The following is an 18,360-nucleotide window of genomic DNA, read 5'->3' as shown; positions in this document are numbered from 1 at the left end:
GGTGGTGGAAAACTGCAGGGCTGGGGAATTTATTTGAGTGTAAAGGTAAATTTCTGAAAACCCCTAGAAAAAGCGGCTTATTGACTCTTTGAGGTCGTATAGCTGCATTTACACTAGAGCTACTTTTCAGTGACCCAGAGTATCACAAGCACTTAGTAGCACAAGTTCCCAGAAAGTAGGTTGTAGCAGGTTGTTTCTAATTTGCTGCACAAACATTTTAATTGCACCTCTATGAAGTTCTGTTTCTGAACCTTGCCACCTGTATCATAAACTGCATTGCTTATCTCACAGTGTAAGCTGTAAAGATCTTTATTTGGTGAATCCCCTCTTCCAAATGGTATTTATGAAGATATGTAACAGGGGTTTATCTTTTTTCTGTGGCTGACCTGAAATACTTGTGGCAAACTTTGTTATATGGAGGAGAATGTGTCAGAATACTGTGATTTAAAATTAAACAGTCAGCTACAAGAAAACAAACAGTATCAATGCAGTGGTTATGCTACAAAGTAAACCAAAAAGCCAAAACCAGGCAGCAGTGAAATTTTATAATGCTTTGTTCATGCAACTGTCTTAAACCAGTCCAGTTAAAGGGAGGGAACCGCTCATAAATAGAAAAGTTTGTGACAGTGTTAACTGTGAGAATACTACAGTTAGATAATAAATGATTGGTAATGAAGGCATTATAATGTTTGGTGGAATACAGATATTATACAGAAGCGCTCAAATCTAGGGCAAGTTGAAGGCAGAGTAACAGACATTTGCACACTCATGTTTGAGTGAATTACAACTTTTTGTGTTTTGTTGTCCATCTCCTTTATTAATATTGGAGTTTTACCAACCTATAATGATTGTTTTTTAAGGAGACCTGTGAACAAGTTTAATGCAACTTGTTTCAATGTTAAGCCTGTGAAGTTGAAGTGGTTTTTGCCTGGATGTGTTTGCAGGCCTGCAGAGAGAAACAAGGCTCTCTTTTCAGTAGCAACTTGCTGCTGATCATGCAAGAGAAGTTGAACTAGCAAGAAAATAACCCTATGATAAAACCTGTTCTGTTTTTGAGAGCAGCAACAAAAGCAAGTAGGATAGTAGGAAGGACAAGACAGCATAAGGAACAATCTGGTAAATGTGTGTCATTTGGAGTGCTTGGTTTCCTGTGCTATGGAGACTGGGGGGTTATAAAAGCTCATCTGCTAAATAAAGTGAGAGTCTTGAATATGCAGGATGGTGCATGGTGTCTCAGAATCTCAATATGTCCACTTTGGTGTAAAAATGTCTCTTCAAAGGTTCTTATATTACATACTCACATTCTCATTGTGAGTATAGCCATGATATGTATATTTTTTGAAATACATGAAAACAGTGATTGTTTATTTAAACACTTAAATTCAAAGGGAAATAAAGGTGATTATTAAAGGCTTCAGCCTTAAAATGTTTTTGTTAAAGTAATGTGAAATTGTATTGGACTGGTTGTAAGGTTGTTGCTGGCAATGTCAGACGGTTTCATAACCAGTAGTACAAAATGGGGGTGTGAAATGACTAGCTGAAAAGCTGCTGTTCAGACCATGGATGAGACTGTGCCTGCTCACACATCAAGTTCAAGGTGTGATGCTTCAGTAAGGTGACCAATGATATAATTGCCATAGTATGTGCATCTGGTGTTAACCCTTTTAAAATTTGAAATAGTTTTAAAATCAGCTAGTGAACATGTATATTGTTGACATTAAAATATTTATGTGGGAATGCTGTCCTGCATCTGTTGCATCACAGTAATTGTGAAGGAGCAGTTGTGTTTTGGGGCTTCATTTGTCTGCCTTAGGAATGAGTATGATTTGCCAGTCAATCTTGCACAGAAAGACTTCTTAGAATATACTGTACATGCGGCCTCTATCTCAACCTTCATATGATTTAGGCTTTAAATCCAGCTAACACTTGGTTATGGTGATGCTAATATGATGGCAGTGGCATCATGGCATCATGCCATGATGGTGGTGGCAGCAAGTAGCAGAGTTGGTCATTGTGCCACAGTGCTTTGAGAGGCACAGATGGAGTTTTTGAGGTGGGTACCACGTGATTGCAGGCTAACTTCTGCAGAGTGTTTGCTGGATTTGCTTACAAGGTTTCTGAGAGTTTTATTATCCTGTCTTAGTGGGTGGTGGCATTTGAAGAATAAAAGAATGCAATCCTTCTGTCCAGTGGAGCTTTGGTAATTACTCCTCCGCACACTTGAGCTTAAATAACTGAGCCCAGTGTTTTCCATTTGACCTGGCAGAAGCCTGTGCAGTATACACACAGAAAGCTTGCTGTGAAAGTTTCTTGAAAACAAGCAAGGGTGTAAACATTCAAACTTTTGCTGGCTTGCAAAATTGAATCAGTTACTGCCCCTCAGCTGCTTACCACTGCCTAGTCCTCTTTTTGCCACATCTCTGCTGATAGTGGCTTGTGTCAGCATTCCTTAGCTAGTGTGGAGTTGAGTTATTAACCCAGTTATTGCTTAGCCTTTTCAGACTGGGCTGCTTCCCAGTCTCTGCTTGGGAACCTGGGCAGGTGGCTTGTGATAGATAGGTGCACATTCTGTCCCAAATAAAATGCACTATCATTTCCACTGCTGTTGGATCTCTGTTTGTGCGTATCATTACTGTCAGAGAGACTTGAGGCTTTTTGGTGTTTAGTTGTGTGGGTCTGTTATTTCTTTAGGTAACAGTTCAGTTGTGCCTTGTGCTTTGTCTCTTTTCCATATTCCTTCCCAAGTCCCCTGATACACAGAAGTGCTGTGCTAAACTGAAGAGCACTCCCTCTGAGAGCTTTAATTCTCACTTCTGTGGCCCTTAGAAAGCAGGCTGATGCTGTTTGTTGCTTTGCTCTTTGTTATGTTTCTTTTTGCTAGTTGGCAGTGCAATGTGGTGGTTCTGTGTTGCCATAGCTGATGTATGATAGTTCCTCTGTAAACTGAACTCAGCCTCAGAGTAGTTTATTAATCTGCTATTTTGCAGGTTCCAGTAGGTTCAATATTTAACAAAGCACATGGTTTTATCTCATTCTTTTTGTTCTGAGCTAATTGTGGAGGGAGGAGAGAAAGGCCATTAATTTTAACAGTAGTTTTAATGATGCACTTCTAGTTATCTGACAGTTGATGCAATGATTTTTTTTTTAATACAGTCTTTGTAGAATGTTATACCTAACAAAATGTCTGAATGTTGGATTATCCGTTGAAATATACTCTCTGACCTTGTTCAAGTCTTGATAACCTTAATCACACAATGATTTGCAATTTGTAGCTGTTAAAAGGAGATCAGTGACAAAAGGTGGTGAATATTGTGTAAGCTTTTAGCAATGAGTGTAAATTTAACTATTGAGACAAATTAACAAGATATATATAAAGTCTATGTTTAGTTAACAGAAGCGTTTAAAGAGGATAGAACAGGAGAATGTTTTGTGTGGGTTTTTTTTTTTTTTTGTGAGGCTTTCATGAAAGTAAAGGCTTATACAGTGGCAGCACTGTAGGTAATTCTAAGATGGTTTTCTGTAGTTTAGAAAATTTTGCATTGTCGCTCTGGTATCATGCAGAAGGAATGGTAGGATGTCTACCCTCATCAAGCTGGCTGCTCTAGGACTGGGCTGGGTGCCTGCACCCAAGCTGGGTGCTGTGACACTGTGCTAAGTTCTGAACACCCAGTGCAGCCTTCCTGTACTGAGGTACTGAGCGGGGTAGATGAGCTTTGGGTTGATTTTTTTTTTCTGTGTTTTTTTTTCTTTTTTTTTCCCCCCTTTCCTTTTTTGACGCTGATAATAGCAATGCTATTTCAGAAAGGATGTTTGCCTTGGGTCCTTGGCAGGAGACAGGTTTGTCCTCTGAGGAGTGGGGAGTTTAACTGCAGATGTTTGTGTTGGACCTGACCAAGGTCCATAGGGAGCAGATTTGGTTGTAGCATGCCTCTAATAGTTTCTGAGTTTTAGCTCTCTGAACTAGGAAAAGACAGCCTGTTTAACTTGTGGAGCTCTCTTCAGTATTCTTGTTCAAGGAAGGAATAGGGAAACTTGGGGCTCCTAATGCAGACTTTCTGCAGATCCCTCTTTTCCAGGTAAGCAAAACTTTCCGTCCCCAGCATGGTGACTGGGAAGTCCAAAGAATTTTGTTAATAGTTCCTGCAGAAAGCAGGGCAGCTCTGCACAATGCTGTCCCTCTTTGTCCTCTGTGTTTTTTTGTTGTGGGAAAGCATGAATAGAATACGTTGTTGCAAGCAGGAAGGGAAGTAGACTGTCTGGGTGGAAGAAATTGATCGCTAATTTAAACAAGACTGGTTATGTGTATGCTTGTGACACTCAGTGTCAGTTTGGAAATAAATAGCTTGTTATAAATGGTACAGCTGAAGAGTTAATGTCTTAGAGGGTGCTGTCTGATCACCCATGTATTGTTACAGGGCATTAAAAAAAGGAAAACCAAACTTTCAGATCTTTGGAGTTGCAGTGTTGGTGCAACCCTGCTGCCTGTGAATGTGGTCATTGGCCAGGGTGCACCACTCTTGAAACGTGCCAGTAATTATATTTAACTGTGATTATGTCCCCTCCTTCTCCCCTCCATGGTAGAAGATAAGAGTTTCAGCTTGAAGGATGAAGGTTGTGGTTGTAGCTGGTAGAGTGAAGGCCTGAAGATTTGGGCAAGTGGAGAGATTTCCTTGCTCCACAGCTCCTTTCCAGACTTCATGGTATGTTTTGCTTCCCCTCTGCCCAGCTTGAGGCAGACATCAATGCACAGCCCTGTGGAGTCTGGATGGGGAAAGCTGGAAGAGTTTGAAAATAATCTATCAGAAGATACTTTGAGGAAAAAACCCTGTGGGATTTACAAGAAAGCTTTCAGATTTTTATTTTCTTGGAGGTACAAACAGATGTTTACGAAATGAGTGACAGGAAAGTTTACAAGTAAATTATTTGTATGTTTGCCTAAACCATTGCTTCCAAAGCTTTGGATTGTGTCCTGGCATATGAAGGACAGAGGAATGAGATGTTTTTTGGAAGCCATCCCTTTTTCTGCAGCAGTCCCTAGTCTGTGGGGTATGCTGAGGGCAGTTGCCTGTCCTGGGTGGAGTTGCTTACCAGCAGCTCTTACAGCTGCTGGACTGCTGACTTAGACCCAGTCTGTCCCACTGCAGCAGGGCAAGTGGTTTTGAAAATGCTGAACCACCAGGACTGCTTGTTGGAGGAGCTGGGGTAGATCAAGTGATGGCCCCTCTCCTGTGCTTAGGCTTGCATGCTGTCACTCAGGGCTCAGTGCCTGGGCTTCAGCTGAAATGCACGTTACACCCCAACGTATGAGCACACAAGTGTTGAGCAGCGCATCTATCATGGATTCATTGGGATTTGTTTTATAAAGGTGCCTGGGAATGGACAGGAGCCTTGTTTTGGAAGGTGTGCTCAGCATTTTAAATGAGAAGCAAAATGCAGAAGGCTCCTACTTTTCCTTTGGCCCTCCTGTCACTCCCATGAGTTGCTGTAAACAGGTGACCCAAGATGTTTTGTGAAAAGCAGGTGCTGTTTGGATGTGGCTGGGTTTTACAGGTGGGATCATAATGTAAACAACACTTTTGGAAGATTAATGTGCTCCACAATTATTTTCAGTATTTACATTCAAAATATTCCCTTTTACAAAAGGAAACGGGAAGGTGTAAGAGGAATGTCAAAAAAGACTAAACTTATGGTGATTCTTGAAAGGCATTCCAATTTACGTACAGTTGCTACTATTATTTCTTTTGCAGGATGAGTCAGTTATTTGTGGCAGCCACAGACATGCAGTTTAACGAGACCCATGTGTCAAGTGCCTGAAGCACTGTGTGCTGGAAAGGTTTGTGTTGGAGCTGCCTGTGAGAGCACTGAGAGGAAATCTCTGTGTGTTATCTGTACTGCAGTGCTGCGTTAGCTGCCACACACTGTTCTTCTTCCACAGTAGTCAGGGCATTTACTGTATTGATAATGTTCTTTTCAGTAGAAAACTTTATGCTGACATGAACCTGGATCTGTGAAACAAGGTTTCAATAGAAATGCTAAAAACTCAGTGCTCTCCATGTGAATTTGCTGGTGTTGTGAGTTTCCTGGAAGTAGAGGTTAAACTAATGACTAGTTTCCATCATTTGAAACATTATTTTCTGTTTAAGTTCTTCTTGCCCCTCCGCTGTCATTCTTAGCATCTTCTTAGAAGCTCTTGTTTGCTTGCTGAAACAAGTATTGTGTGGCCTGCTAATTCATGTGTGGCAGGCCGGCAAAAAAAGTTGTCAGGTTGTTGTGGTGAAATAAAACATCCTGAACAAAATTATGGGGTGTTAATCCCACAGCATGAGAAGCTCTTAACTAAATGGTAATTATAGCAGTATTATAAAGGATAGGACTAGACAGGTAACACAGGAACTTTGAGAAAGACTGAGCTTTCTCTCTAGGAAAACTCTTGGCTTGCTTGGCTCTCACCTTGGAGAAAGTTCTTCCTTCACCCTCTTTGTACCTCCTTGTTCTGCTCCCATAAGAAATCCCTTAGATTAGTTTTTTCCCTCTGCCGTAAACCCAAGCCTTTCTTTATGGACTTGTATGGAAGAGTGGAAGTTCAGAGCAGGGCTACCCAAGGCCTACTTGGAACACAGCTGGAAGGAGGCAGACTGTGAAAAAGGAGCCAGTTTCCTCTTCTCAGAGTCAAGACATTCAAAGCTCTTGGATGGCTCCCAGAAGGCAAAGAAGAAATGGAACCTAATCTCATTACAGATTGTCTTGCATACAGGGGAGTTCTATAATTAAAGGATGTTGCCCTCTGCTCCCATTGTTGTTTGCCTCTCTGAACTTTAATTTTACTCTGAACCCTGTGCTGACAGTGTATATGCTGGGGCTGTGATAGAAAAGGGATCTTAAGTATTTGTGAGCTCACCTTCAAATGAATGAGTAGTTATCTGAGTTTTTTCCCCTCTTTTTTTCCTTTCCCCCACACTTCTAAGTGCTTTTTTGCTTTCCCATTCCCTGCTGTCTGGACTAAGCTATAGATGAGTAGTGTTTCACAGATGAAGTGTGGCATTCAGACCTACTCTCAACAAGGGCTGAATTGTCATCCAAGCTCCAGTCCTTCTGAAAACTGCTATAGCAAGCTTGTCATGTATTGAGGGTAGCCTTGTTCTTCATGCTTTGTAATACATGGGCAAGCATAAAAAGATGATTTCTACTTACTAGGCTTCTAGTTAGGCTTCCCTCTACTTGGTCTTCCCACAATAGGTTCAGCTGGTCTGTTTGGCTGGTCTTTTTTATCATACATGATAAGAAGCCTAGGCAGCCAGCCAGCTGCTGTGGAACTATAATAGGGCCAGTGGCATGTACAAAATTTGATTACTGCTGTCAACACCAGAGAGAATAGAAGAGAGCACGTACTCCAGTCAGAGAGCTACTAAATAAATAGCCTGTTGAATTCAGTAGTAGTAGAAATAAGACCATCTTCCTCCTAATGAATGAAGTGGTTTATGGGTAGAGAGTATACTAGTACATTGAGCTCTGGAGTTAGGTTAAAAACTTTTTAAAAAAGTCTTCCTTTGCCACCTTCAAAGATTACTTTGACCAGAAATTTCCATTTCTCTTCTGTTTATCTGCTCTTGCAGTTAATATATGGATTTCACACCCAATATTTCAAATATTCACAGAAGCCATGGTTTCACTTTTAAAATTTAGCTTAAAAGTATTTCTGCCATCCTAAAGCTAACTTTTTTTGCAGATGGGTTCAGATATGAAACTATTTCATGCTAGCAATTCTATTTCCGTTTAGGCAAGAGATTTGTTTTTTTAATTTAAACATAGTGTAACAACCTCCCCCCTCCCCCCCCACCCACCTCTTAAGTTAGTACATATTCTCAATGTATATTCTTGTTGAAATGTTGGATTTTTGAGGTAAAACCTGATGTTAGATCAAAGTGGGTTCTCTGATGTTCATGGGGCAGCTGCTATGTCAGGCAGAGCTTGAGGGCTGAGCTTCTCTGGAAACTCTGGTGCATGAATGATTTACTCAGCTTTGCTAATACCTTCCCATTGAATGAAGTTCAAGGGACTGATGGAGTCAGAGTGGTGTTTCAATAACTGCTCTCACTGACTGCAATCACTTCCTCATTTGAGAAGTGGTAAACCCAGAAATGTTGTCACAAACTAGCTGACTCGTGAAACTTGTGCTTATTCTTCAGTCTTGCCAAGTGTGGGTGGGCCTTGGAGTGGCAGGGACTGAGGTGAGGTATTGGATACACAGGAGAGCATTCTTAGGGAATTCAGACCAGTCTCATCAAAACTTGAAAAAAGGATGTGGTGCTGTTGGTAAGACTTCTGGCATATGTGCAGGTCTGTCTGCTAATTCTCATAATTTGTTTGGTGGAGTTGGCAGTGTCTTTCTGTTTTGTGCTTGGGAAGTGCTTGGCACAGTAAGGTTTGTATTTATATTTACAAAATACATTCTTGTTTCTTTCTGAAATAGAAATCCTAGCTTTAAAACTTTTATTACCTTTCCACTTCAGTCTTGTTTGCATGGTTCCAAACAGAAATGTTTGGATACAAATGTCTTATTTAGCCCCCTGAATGTATGGTTGCCTTTATGAATGGAAACAAAACTCCTTTTGTGTGTAGCCTTTCAGCCTTCAACTTTGAGGAATTCTTGAATTTGGGGAAAAAACATCCAACACACAAATTTAAGTAAGACCAACTTCTGCCACACAAAAATTTAAAGAAAAATCTGATCTTGATTTCTCCCTCCTTCCCTTCTCTCAGTAGTGTCTGGGTTGTGATACAGTAAACTGTCCTGACTGGATATTATGAAGAGAGGAGAACTGTATCTAGAACATTTGTCTTACAGCATGGTACAATGAGACAGGCAGATGAATCAAACAACCTCTGTCTTTCTGCTTTTGAAACCAATTCTGTGGCTTAGAACACTCCTCTCTGGTCATAGTGCCTGAACTTAGGTGTTCTAGCTAATCTCTTGCATTGCTTTGTTTTGACTGTGGAATTCTGTACAGTATCCAAAAGTGTGGGGTATGGAGTGTCTTTCATAATGACAGTATTTGGAGTCCTCTTCATTTGGTTATAAAATTGGTGACAGGCTTTTGAAGACAGAGGGATTCAATTTGCTTTTTGTACTGGTGCTAAGCACAGTTTGAAGGCCCACTTGAAAGTAACTCTGTTCTTATCATAGCCCTGCAATTTTCTGCTTTACTGTTCCTTGCTCTGTCTTGTTTGGAATTACTGCACAGTGGAGAGGGCATGTCTAATCAGAGTTTGTAATTTTTGACTTGGAGGTTTATTTGTACAACTTCCTTTATGTGCTATAATCTTAGATTTAAAATTTCTTGTGCTTTTTTGAAAGGCCATTAAAAGATGTGGATGCTTACTCTGAGGAGTTGTTCTGGTTTTATGTTCTGTTGAATATGTGAAAAAAGTGTTATAGTGATACTGCAAACTTTTTACAGAACAAATACTAAAAATATTTAGGATTTTTAAAAGAGTATGGTGTTTGGCCAGAGATTTTGATTTGAACAGAAAAGGAAAATTACCATCAGCTTTGCTATTTTCAGTTTGTAGAATTTAACTTGCCTGTTCTCTGAAGGGTGGAGTGTCCTCCTGTTTTCATAAGGAGTAGCAAACAGCATATTTATCTGATTTTAAAAAGAAAAGAAATCTCAATTAGCTTGAAGTCTGTTACTTGCTAATGTGCAGCCTTTTTAAAGGTTGGTTTCCTGACTTGTTCCTGTCAGTCACTGTGTGGCTGAATGTGTCAAACCCTCAGAGGAAAACCAGCGCTTCCCTCCCCCTTGAATCCCAGCATGCAGTTCTTGCGTGGGTACTAGCGTGTACTTCCTCTCCATCTTCACTTTCCTGTTATTCAAAAACTGAGCTTGATCATGAGCGCTCAAACAGCCAAAAAAGTTGTGTGGAAAAAGTACAAGGTTGCTGCACCTCGGCATACTGACCCGCAGACCTGTTACACTCCCCTGGGTGAGTGCTTCCCTGTGTTCTGAAGGCTGGGGTAGATGAAAGACCCCCAGGCATGTGGGTCTGTTTTTATCTTTTACACCTGATGAGAGCTGCTTTTCTTAACTTTGCAAAAGTTTATTTGCACTAACAGAGCAGGTCGTGGAAGGCATGGCAGGAAACAGGGTGGGGAAAGGCTGTTTTCTGTGGCGCTGCTCCGTTGCAAGTGTTGTGTGAGCTCTGGCTGTGTCACACCTGATGACATTAAGATCCTCTTGGTAATGCTTGTGTTTTGGGCTTCCCTTTCACCTAGAACAGTGACTTGTTCATGGCAGAAATTTTAGCGTTGCTCTGTCTGATTGAAATTCTTCATGTCCCTAATTTTCTTAAACTATGCATTACGTTTTGGTGATTTCAGCATTTACTTGTTTTGATTCTTTATAGTTCTGCCTAGTGTGTCTTTTGGTACTTTTGAATGTATAAACTTACAGCAGCTCCTTGACACCCCACAAGTATTTCTCCTCATTATGGTGGTATCTCAAGAAAGCCATATTTCCTGTAATTTGGAAAGAATATTTTGTGGAGGGATGCTTTGGAAAAGAAGAAATTTGAAATGCTATTCTTTCCTCTTCCTTTTGCCATCTTTCATACCTACTCTGATTAAAATTTCATCGGTTGTCTCATCTGTTTTTTGACTGGGGCAAAATAACACAGATTGGCAAGGAAAAGACAATTTGATTATTCCTAGTACCTGTGAATATGCTATGTAGATACAGTAATTGTCAGATGGAAACTGTTTGTTTTGTGAATTGGTGTCAGAACTTTGAGAAAGGACAATGTGTTGATCAATAAAGAATTTGGTCCACTTGACTTTTGATGATGTGGGTTTTTTGTAACAAAGCTGGAGTCTGAAGATGGGTTTTTAGAAAGAGAAACTAAAATCCTTTGAAGATGTATCAATGTAATGGCTAAATTTAGAATAAAATGATGGGCTGGGACTCTGATTTAATGTATGTTTGCTTCTAGAACAATGAGGTGGATTTGGATATATGCCAGTTTAGCTGAGAGCAGAAACTTTTCCTCTGTGGCTCAGTCCAAACTTCCTTAAGAAACTGACAGAAATGTTAAGAAAACTCAGTAATGTGAGCGGAGTTGCTTTTGACTGACTCTGGAGAGCTCAGTAAATTATAGGTTGGAGAGATCTAGTGTTCTTCAAAATCTGCACGTATTCAGCCCTCAAATGTGAGACATCTGCAGTTGATCATTCTTGGAAGGTTAGCAGTAGGAGAAAATCAATCTGCTTGGTTTTAACCTTGGCTGCTGTTCATGGAAGTTGTTTGTTCTGGCTCTGTGTGTATTGGTGTAGGTTTTTTTGGACTATTTTTTGGGTTTTTTTCCTTTCTTCTTTTTTTTGTCATATTTTTAGAAGAGCATAAACTTGGGAGAGGAGTTATAACCAGCCATGTAGTTAACTTCAGTTGTGAAACCTCTGAAATGTTCATCTGTGGGATAATAGGAGGGTCAATCTCTCTGAGGTTTTATATCTCAATCCTTCAGGTCTTTTTAATATGTAAGTGCACACACTTAATATTTGGTGATTGTGTGTCTACAGATGATTTCTCTGGCACTCACTCCAGGTGGGTAGGCTAAGGTGTAAACCTCCTAGGAGAGTAGCAGCTACGTGTTGCTCAGGTGCTTTATATGATTGAGCACAGTGTTTACTGATTGTTTCTTAAAGCCTGTTTAAATCTGAGTTGAACACTCAGTTTTTAAAAGAACATAGATCATGGCTGATAAAATTGCAGTTATAATTTTTCTTATCAGCAGGATTTTTCAGGAAATTTGTTTATGAACAGTTAGAATACCGCATAGAAAGATTATAATTAAAGTGTAGCACTGTGTGTTTGCTTTTCAAGAGAGTCATAGTCTCACATTCATTGTCATCTTCTCACTTTTTTAAAAACTGTATTTGGAGACTGTGAGAGAGTTGGGGCTTTGGACACTTCTTATTGTGTTGGAAATGCACATAGGAGGGGAAAAAATCTGAATAAAGCTAGAAGGTAAGAGGCATGGAAGGGAAAATGAGGAAAAAACCTGAAGGTAAAATAAATTGAGGGTGTGTGTGTGCTCTGGTGGAGAGACCATTATGTGAGAGGACAGGATTTTCAATGATGCAGTACTGGAAATACTCAGGGAAAAAAATGGGTGGAGAAGTTGGAAGGGTGTGTATGTAATTGTTTCTTCATGTCCTTTGCTTTTCACAGAAATCTAGAATATAAATAACAGGGACACTTTTCAGTCAGCAGAGGTGTGGCTTTGGCTTTTTTGGTTGTGTGGTTGATGTGAGAATTGGCAGGGATTGGAGGAAGGGAGGTTGAAGCTCATACCTGATAAAGTATCCAATTGCAAATGAATTAGTTTGGGTGAAACTAAAGTGGATAAGACTAACTTCTATTCTCTGAAGCCTAAACAGCACAACTAAGTTTTGTCAGAGATTGATTTATGGTCTAAAACATTCTAAATAATTTAGCTCATCTGCTGGAATGACCTTCTTTATAACAGTCTAATCTCGTAATAACCTCTTAAACTTTTAAGTTGGTGACAGGCACTGGGAGTGTGGTGGCACTGGTAGGCTACTGGTACCTAACTGGAACCAAAGCTTACTCTTTATCTAAGGGGAGAAAAAAGAAGGGATCTTGTACTTTCTTTGCCTGTTCAAACAAAAGGGCTTTCTTTTTATTGCTGTTCCATGCCATGGGAGATAATTTCTGTTGTTCAAGTAAAACTTCTGAAACTGTTGCAGGAAAATAATTGGGCTATTCTGTGGTTACATATATATATATATATTCTACTGTTGTGGTGCTATTTGACGTGATAATTTAATAAAATATTTTTTTCACCACCATTGCCTCATTACCCAGATGGAAATCACCCTGTTATTGGAGGGGAGGCTATTTAACCTCTGTTACCAAGGCAGAAAAAGATGCTGGTTCTATGACGCTTTCTGACACGGGTTGCCTTGTGGAACTTTTTCTGTGAAATGGCAACTTCTGAAGTCATTAAAGCACTCTGCAGTAATTGAATAATCTATGTTAGCATCTCAGCATTATGGGAATAGATATTGTTTTGTCATTATATTCATGCAGTTATAAACAGAAATCAGGTCAATTTACATTTTGTTGTGTGAATTAATTGTGCAGCCACCATCCCAGTGATTGAAATGAGTGTTATTTTTCAACAGCAGTAGAAGGCAATGGCAATGACATGACTGAGTTATTTTTTATGCAGATAGATACTTTGAGAGCGTATCTTCTGAAACTCTGCATTTAGCTTCTGTCCATTTGTGTCTCTGGAAATCTCAGAAGCACTAGCCTATAAACAATAAGCTTTCTTTCAGGTAGGAAGGTATTTGTCTGTGTTCCCACAAGATACATGCACTGATAGCAGCTAGAGATTGAGACCACACACAAGCTGTTACTATAGTCAAACTAATATTTATGGTGTTGTTCACATTACTGTAAACTTTGATCTTGTTAGTTGATTAGTACAGCTGTGTTAGTCCTCAAATCTGTTTGATTTCAAACAACTCTAGCTTTTAAACACTTGAAAATAGTATATTTCCTTTTTGGCAGCAAGTGAAGTATGTGTTCTGTAATACAGCATGGTTGTAAATAGAAACAGGTTTACATAGTAATTACATCGCGTTGCCTTTTGGGTCTTCAAGTGTACTTATTTTCAAGATCTGAAAGACTTTAAAAAACTCTTCTTATGTATATTAAACTCTTAAATGCACTGAAAAAGGGGAAAATATTTTCTGTTGTCCTGTAGTGGAGTCCCTTTTGAAGCTGTAGGGGGGGAGTGTTTCGCTGCTGGCCGCAGCCTGTGCCCCTGTGCCCGGTGTGGGACAGAGCGGTGCCCGTGACTCAGCTCTGCCGTGCGGAGAAGCCGCGCTCCCCGGACCGGCGAATTGTCTGCCGCTGGCTCGCTTTAATGCTCGCACCGAAATGTTGCGACCCTTGACTTGAGGGATCCATCTGCTTCCTGCCCTCGTCCCTGATGAATAGGGCAGGAATTGGCAGCAGTGTGGTCAGCTATGTGACCTCATTTGTGTGGCGTCTGGGTGGAGCGCCCCGATCTTCGTTGGCCGAGCAGCTGAGAGAGCGAATTGCAGTAATTCCCTGGCTGAGCCTTCCAGCGGGTGAAAGCCGGGCTTGCCCTGCAGGGCAAGGAGATGCCTTCACTCTGACACTTGCTACGTGCGGAGATGAATTTCTGTCGAAGCGTTCAGAAAAGCAGCAAATAGTTCGAGGGTTCTCTGCAGAAATGGAGAAATGTGCTGTCCGAGTTCCGTGCCGTGCAGGGTGACCGTCAACAGCTTTGTCCTTGTGTCTGCCCAAATCAAAGCTGTCACACAAGTGTGCACTGGCAGCCCTCGCTAATAATTGACAGTCAACAGAGCACTCCGGATCCTTTGTGCGGATGGAAGCAGAGTGGTTGTATCTGTCTTGCTGAATTTCGCTGCAGTGTCATAACTGTAGTTATGACACAGCTCCTCTTTATTGAGATGGTGTTGCTCAGGGTTAACTGTCCTGGGTCTGATTAACTCCAAATTAAGGCCTGTGATATGATATGATATGCCGACTTGGAGTGCATAGGTCCTATCCCTGCCCATTCCCTCTTGTGCTGGTGACTGGTTCTAACCCAGTGCTTTTGTGAGGTTGCCCTGAGCTGTTCCCCAAAATCCTGGCTTCAGGACTGCCTGCCCTGGATTGAGAGAAAGTGTCCTGCTTGGCTTTATGAGCTGCTGATGTGCAGCCTTTAATACTGTTTCTCTCTCTCAGCTGTACTTTCTACCCTGATAAAATTGTACAGCTCAATCATTTTAAGCTTCAGATTATTTTAAAAGGTTCTTAGCTGGTTTAATACCTTGTAATGCAAAATATTTTTAAAGCAATTCGTAAAATATTCTGTGCAGACTGTTGAAATTACCTTCTGCTCCCAGCTCAGCTATAGTAAAATCAATATTTACTTGGCTTGTGTGACCAGAATTGACTTATATACAAGGAAAACATTTCCACTGCTTCTTTTAAGGTAGCAAAGAGGTAGTAAAGCTGTTACTTTCTGAAAGCAGAATAATAGATCCCCTCTAAAGCTACTTTTTCCTCTCCTAAAGTCCTTTTGCGGGTTCTTTTGCCAAATTTTTCAGGCATGCCCCTTTCTAAAAAGTTAGTTGCCATGTCTCCACTTCTAATGAAGAAAGCAAATTAATACAATCTGTTTAGTTGCTGCAAATAATTGTGAACTTGGAATTGAATATTTGAAAGCTGTATTACTAAATAGCATCCAGTTTGTTTTTGATTTTCTAAAATGTAAGTTTTGCATTGTATTTTTTGTTTACCAAACAATTTGCTACTAATTCCTGTTGAGGTTTTCCTTTCAGTGGATAAGTTGTAGGCTTTAGCTTGCTGATGACAAGTTGAGATTGAAGGGTAATGTGCTGGGATTCTTGGCCTTGTGTACAAGAAAGCTATAAAACTCTGTCACCTGATGTCTTACCATCATTTCCATATCTGTTGCCATAAAATCTCATGCAAGCATTCCTTATCTTATCTGCAAGCAGTAACTGCAGTAGCTTGAAAAAAAGTTCCAAGTGTGGGTTACACAGATAACTTTCCTGTGGGAACATGCCTCAACCTTTTGTTTAATAGTCTTGAATGCAGGTAGAGTCTCCCACAATGTTCAAGCTCATTTCTCATTATTAAAAGTGAGAGAAAATGTAGTTGGTGAACTTGAGTATCAAATGATGGTGTACTTTGCTGTATTAAGCAAGCAGTAAATTTTCCATACAGTCAAATGGAAGCAAGTATTTTATTTCAGGTTTTGATCTGTGAACAGAACTGATTATAAAAAATTTGTTAGCAGAAAGACTTGCAAGTCCTAATTCCTGGACAGAATTAAACCAATCACAGTATGCTTCTTGTGTTTTTAGTTGATTTTGATGCAGTTTCATTCCTGCCTCTAATATAGTTGTGGTATATTCTTGATCAAACTAATCAAACTATTCTTGATCAAAATAATCAAACTGTCAGTTATTCCTACTTCAGTGCACAGTGCCAGCCTTTTGTTGGATGTGCTTTTTGGTTTAAGTAATTTATCTCCCTGTCACTTAAGGGGGGAAAAACTTATTTTAACCACATGAGGTTTTTTTTAGGTTTGCATCTGAAAGAGAAACCAAGGTATTGCTGATAATGCAAGATATTAACTTTCCATGATACTTTGTTTTACAATGGATTAAGATCAGAAAACAGTGATATTTAACTTATTATTAGAATCCAATGATTTACGTTATAGTGAGCAATACTATCAAAGACTTTAGAGCATTCACCTTGTTTCTCTGTTTGTTTTTAATGTATTTGTTGGCTTGTTTGGGTTTTTTTTTTTTTTTTGGTGTGTCTTCTATTGTTTTTGTTAAAGTAATAAAAATAACTCTTAAGAGTTTGTCCTCAGGAGTTGAGCTGGAATTATTTTATGGCCAGGTGAACTAGCTTGCTATCTTATTGGACATTCTTTTCTGAGCTAAGGGGGAAGATTTTTCTGTCTAAATTGCTGTAATTGTGCCTTCTTGCAGTTAATATTGTCTTTCTCTGCATAACAAGTTTACTGTTTGGCCCCTGTGGTGGGTTGACTTTAGGAGCTGCCAAATGCCCACCCAACTATGCCCTCGCTCTCCTCTCAATTGGACAGAGGAAGAAAAACAAGACTGAAGGCCTGTGGGTTGAAATAGGGGTAGGGATATCACTTGCCAGTTTGAACTGTGCAAAACAGACTTGATCAAGGGGAATTTTTTAAACTTACTGACAATTAGTAGAGGATAGAGTGAAACAAGAAGGAAAAATGAAAACACTTTCTACCTCCCTGTCTCCATTCTTCTCCGACTCAATTTCACTCTTTAATTTCCAAATCCTTGCCACTGTTCCCCAATGGGAATGAAAAAGCCTGCTTACTTAAATTACATCTTCAACTGCAATGTTTTTTGAGAGAAAAGTTGAGAGAAAAACTCTCAGCAAGAGTATGAGCTTAAAAACCCTACCCTATGGTCCAAAAATTTTCAGATGGTAGAAATGGACTCCTGGTCTGAAACTATCTTAAATATATCTGAAAATAATTCAAAGTTTTGTTTAGCAATATGTTAATGCTTGTGGGAGCATGGTTTGGATGACAGTGTGTCCTTGTGCCTTTCTTTATCAAGCGTGACTCTCAAATCTACACAAATGAAGCCCCTGTTTGAGGCATGCAGACTTGCTTTGAGTGCTTGCAGCATCTTGAAATGGTCCTGGCCAGCTGCTAGCAAGTGCAGTGTTCTGCTGCTTGCAGTGTTCTCCTGCTTGATGGCATCACCTGAGGCAGCCTGCAGGAGCAGTGAGGCTGGCTCACAGCCAGCATCTGCAGGAGCAGGGGATGTTTTCTAGCCCCTTTTGCTGAAGTCCTGGCATGGTGTTCCTTATTCCTGCATGTGCCCTGTCTCCAGTCCCCTCTGCATGCTTGGTAGCTGTCACCCTCCAGAGGGGTACAGGGTGAGTCAGAACTCAGTGACAACATGTATATTCTATCAGCCTTGTCCTGCTCAATATCCTTGAACATTATACACAGCAGAGTAATATCAGGTAAATAATTAGCTACTGTTTTGACAGTGTAAATGTGCTCTTTTTCTGTAAGATGGGAGACTAGCCAAAAAAATTTACTCTAGCCATTAAATGTAACACCCCACAAAAACCAGCCCTACCAAATCCAAACAGAACCAAACAGATCTGTGTATACAAATTATCAGTGGCTGAAGGAATTAGGAAAAATAAATGTTCTTCATCAGTTCAGTAGTTTAGCATGCAGTCCTGCCAGGGCCATTGCTCTTTGTTCAATTCAAAACTGGATGTGACACTATAAATAAATCTCTAGCCATCTTATTTTTCATAGTGTAGTCTGGGGGAGCAGAGCAAAACTGATGCTAGCGTTGGTAGAAGTTCCTGTAAAATGGTTCAAACAGCAACAGGTATCAGGGAAATGCTCTTCTGGCTTGGCACGAGCTCTTGAAGACTTTTGAGGCAAATAGATAACCTCTGATCCTCTTGTTTTATTTTTGACTGCTTTGCAGTGGAAGAGTGCTTTCTTGTGTCTGATAAATCAAAGAAGCTTTTTTCTTGTTTCTGTCTTTGCATATTCATTCTCCTGTTGTGTTCTCATACCAGTATAAGTGAATTACTGTGCATTCACCTTTGCAAGAAACAAACCAAAAGTGTAGTGAAGAAATTTCAAGTTCCAAACCAGTCTTATGTTGTCAAAGAAACTGATTTTTTGGGGAAATCTGCCTGATATGGGTAAGTGAGGTGGTGTGTGTTTTCTGAC

At 40.1% G+C, this 18,360-nt stretch overlaps 1 protein-coding gene across 4 annotated transcripts in view; it reads left to right on the top strand.

Moving 5' to 3' along the window:
- The window catches only part of UTRN (utrophin), a 362,109-nt gene that overhangs the window by 47,505 nt on the left and 296,244 nt on the right, over positions 1-18,360 (top strand). For 2 of the 4 annotated variants that reach the window (XM_018916973.3, XM_009092777.4), the window contains exon 1: positions 9,865-9,984. The exons of the other annotated variants lie outside the window; for them this stretch is intronic. In XM_018916973.3, coding sequence (XP_018772518.2) covers positions 9,891-9,984 — 94 coding nt within the window. In that variant the 5' untranslated portion in view covers positions 9,865-9,890. Of the gene's footprint in view, positions 1-9,864; positions 9,985-18,360 lie in introns of those variants that run through there. 4 annotated transcript variants of the gene reach the window in all.

Source organism: Serinus canaria, chromosome 3 (assembly GCF_022539315.1).
Source record: "Serinus canaria isolate serCan28SL12 chromosome 3, serCan2020, whole genome shotgun sequence".
NCBI classification, from domain to species: Eukaryota; Metazoa; Chordata; class Aves; order Passeriformes; family Fringillidae; genus Serinus; species Serinus canaria.
This window is presented reverse-complemented; position numbering and strand designations above follow the sequence as displayed.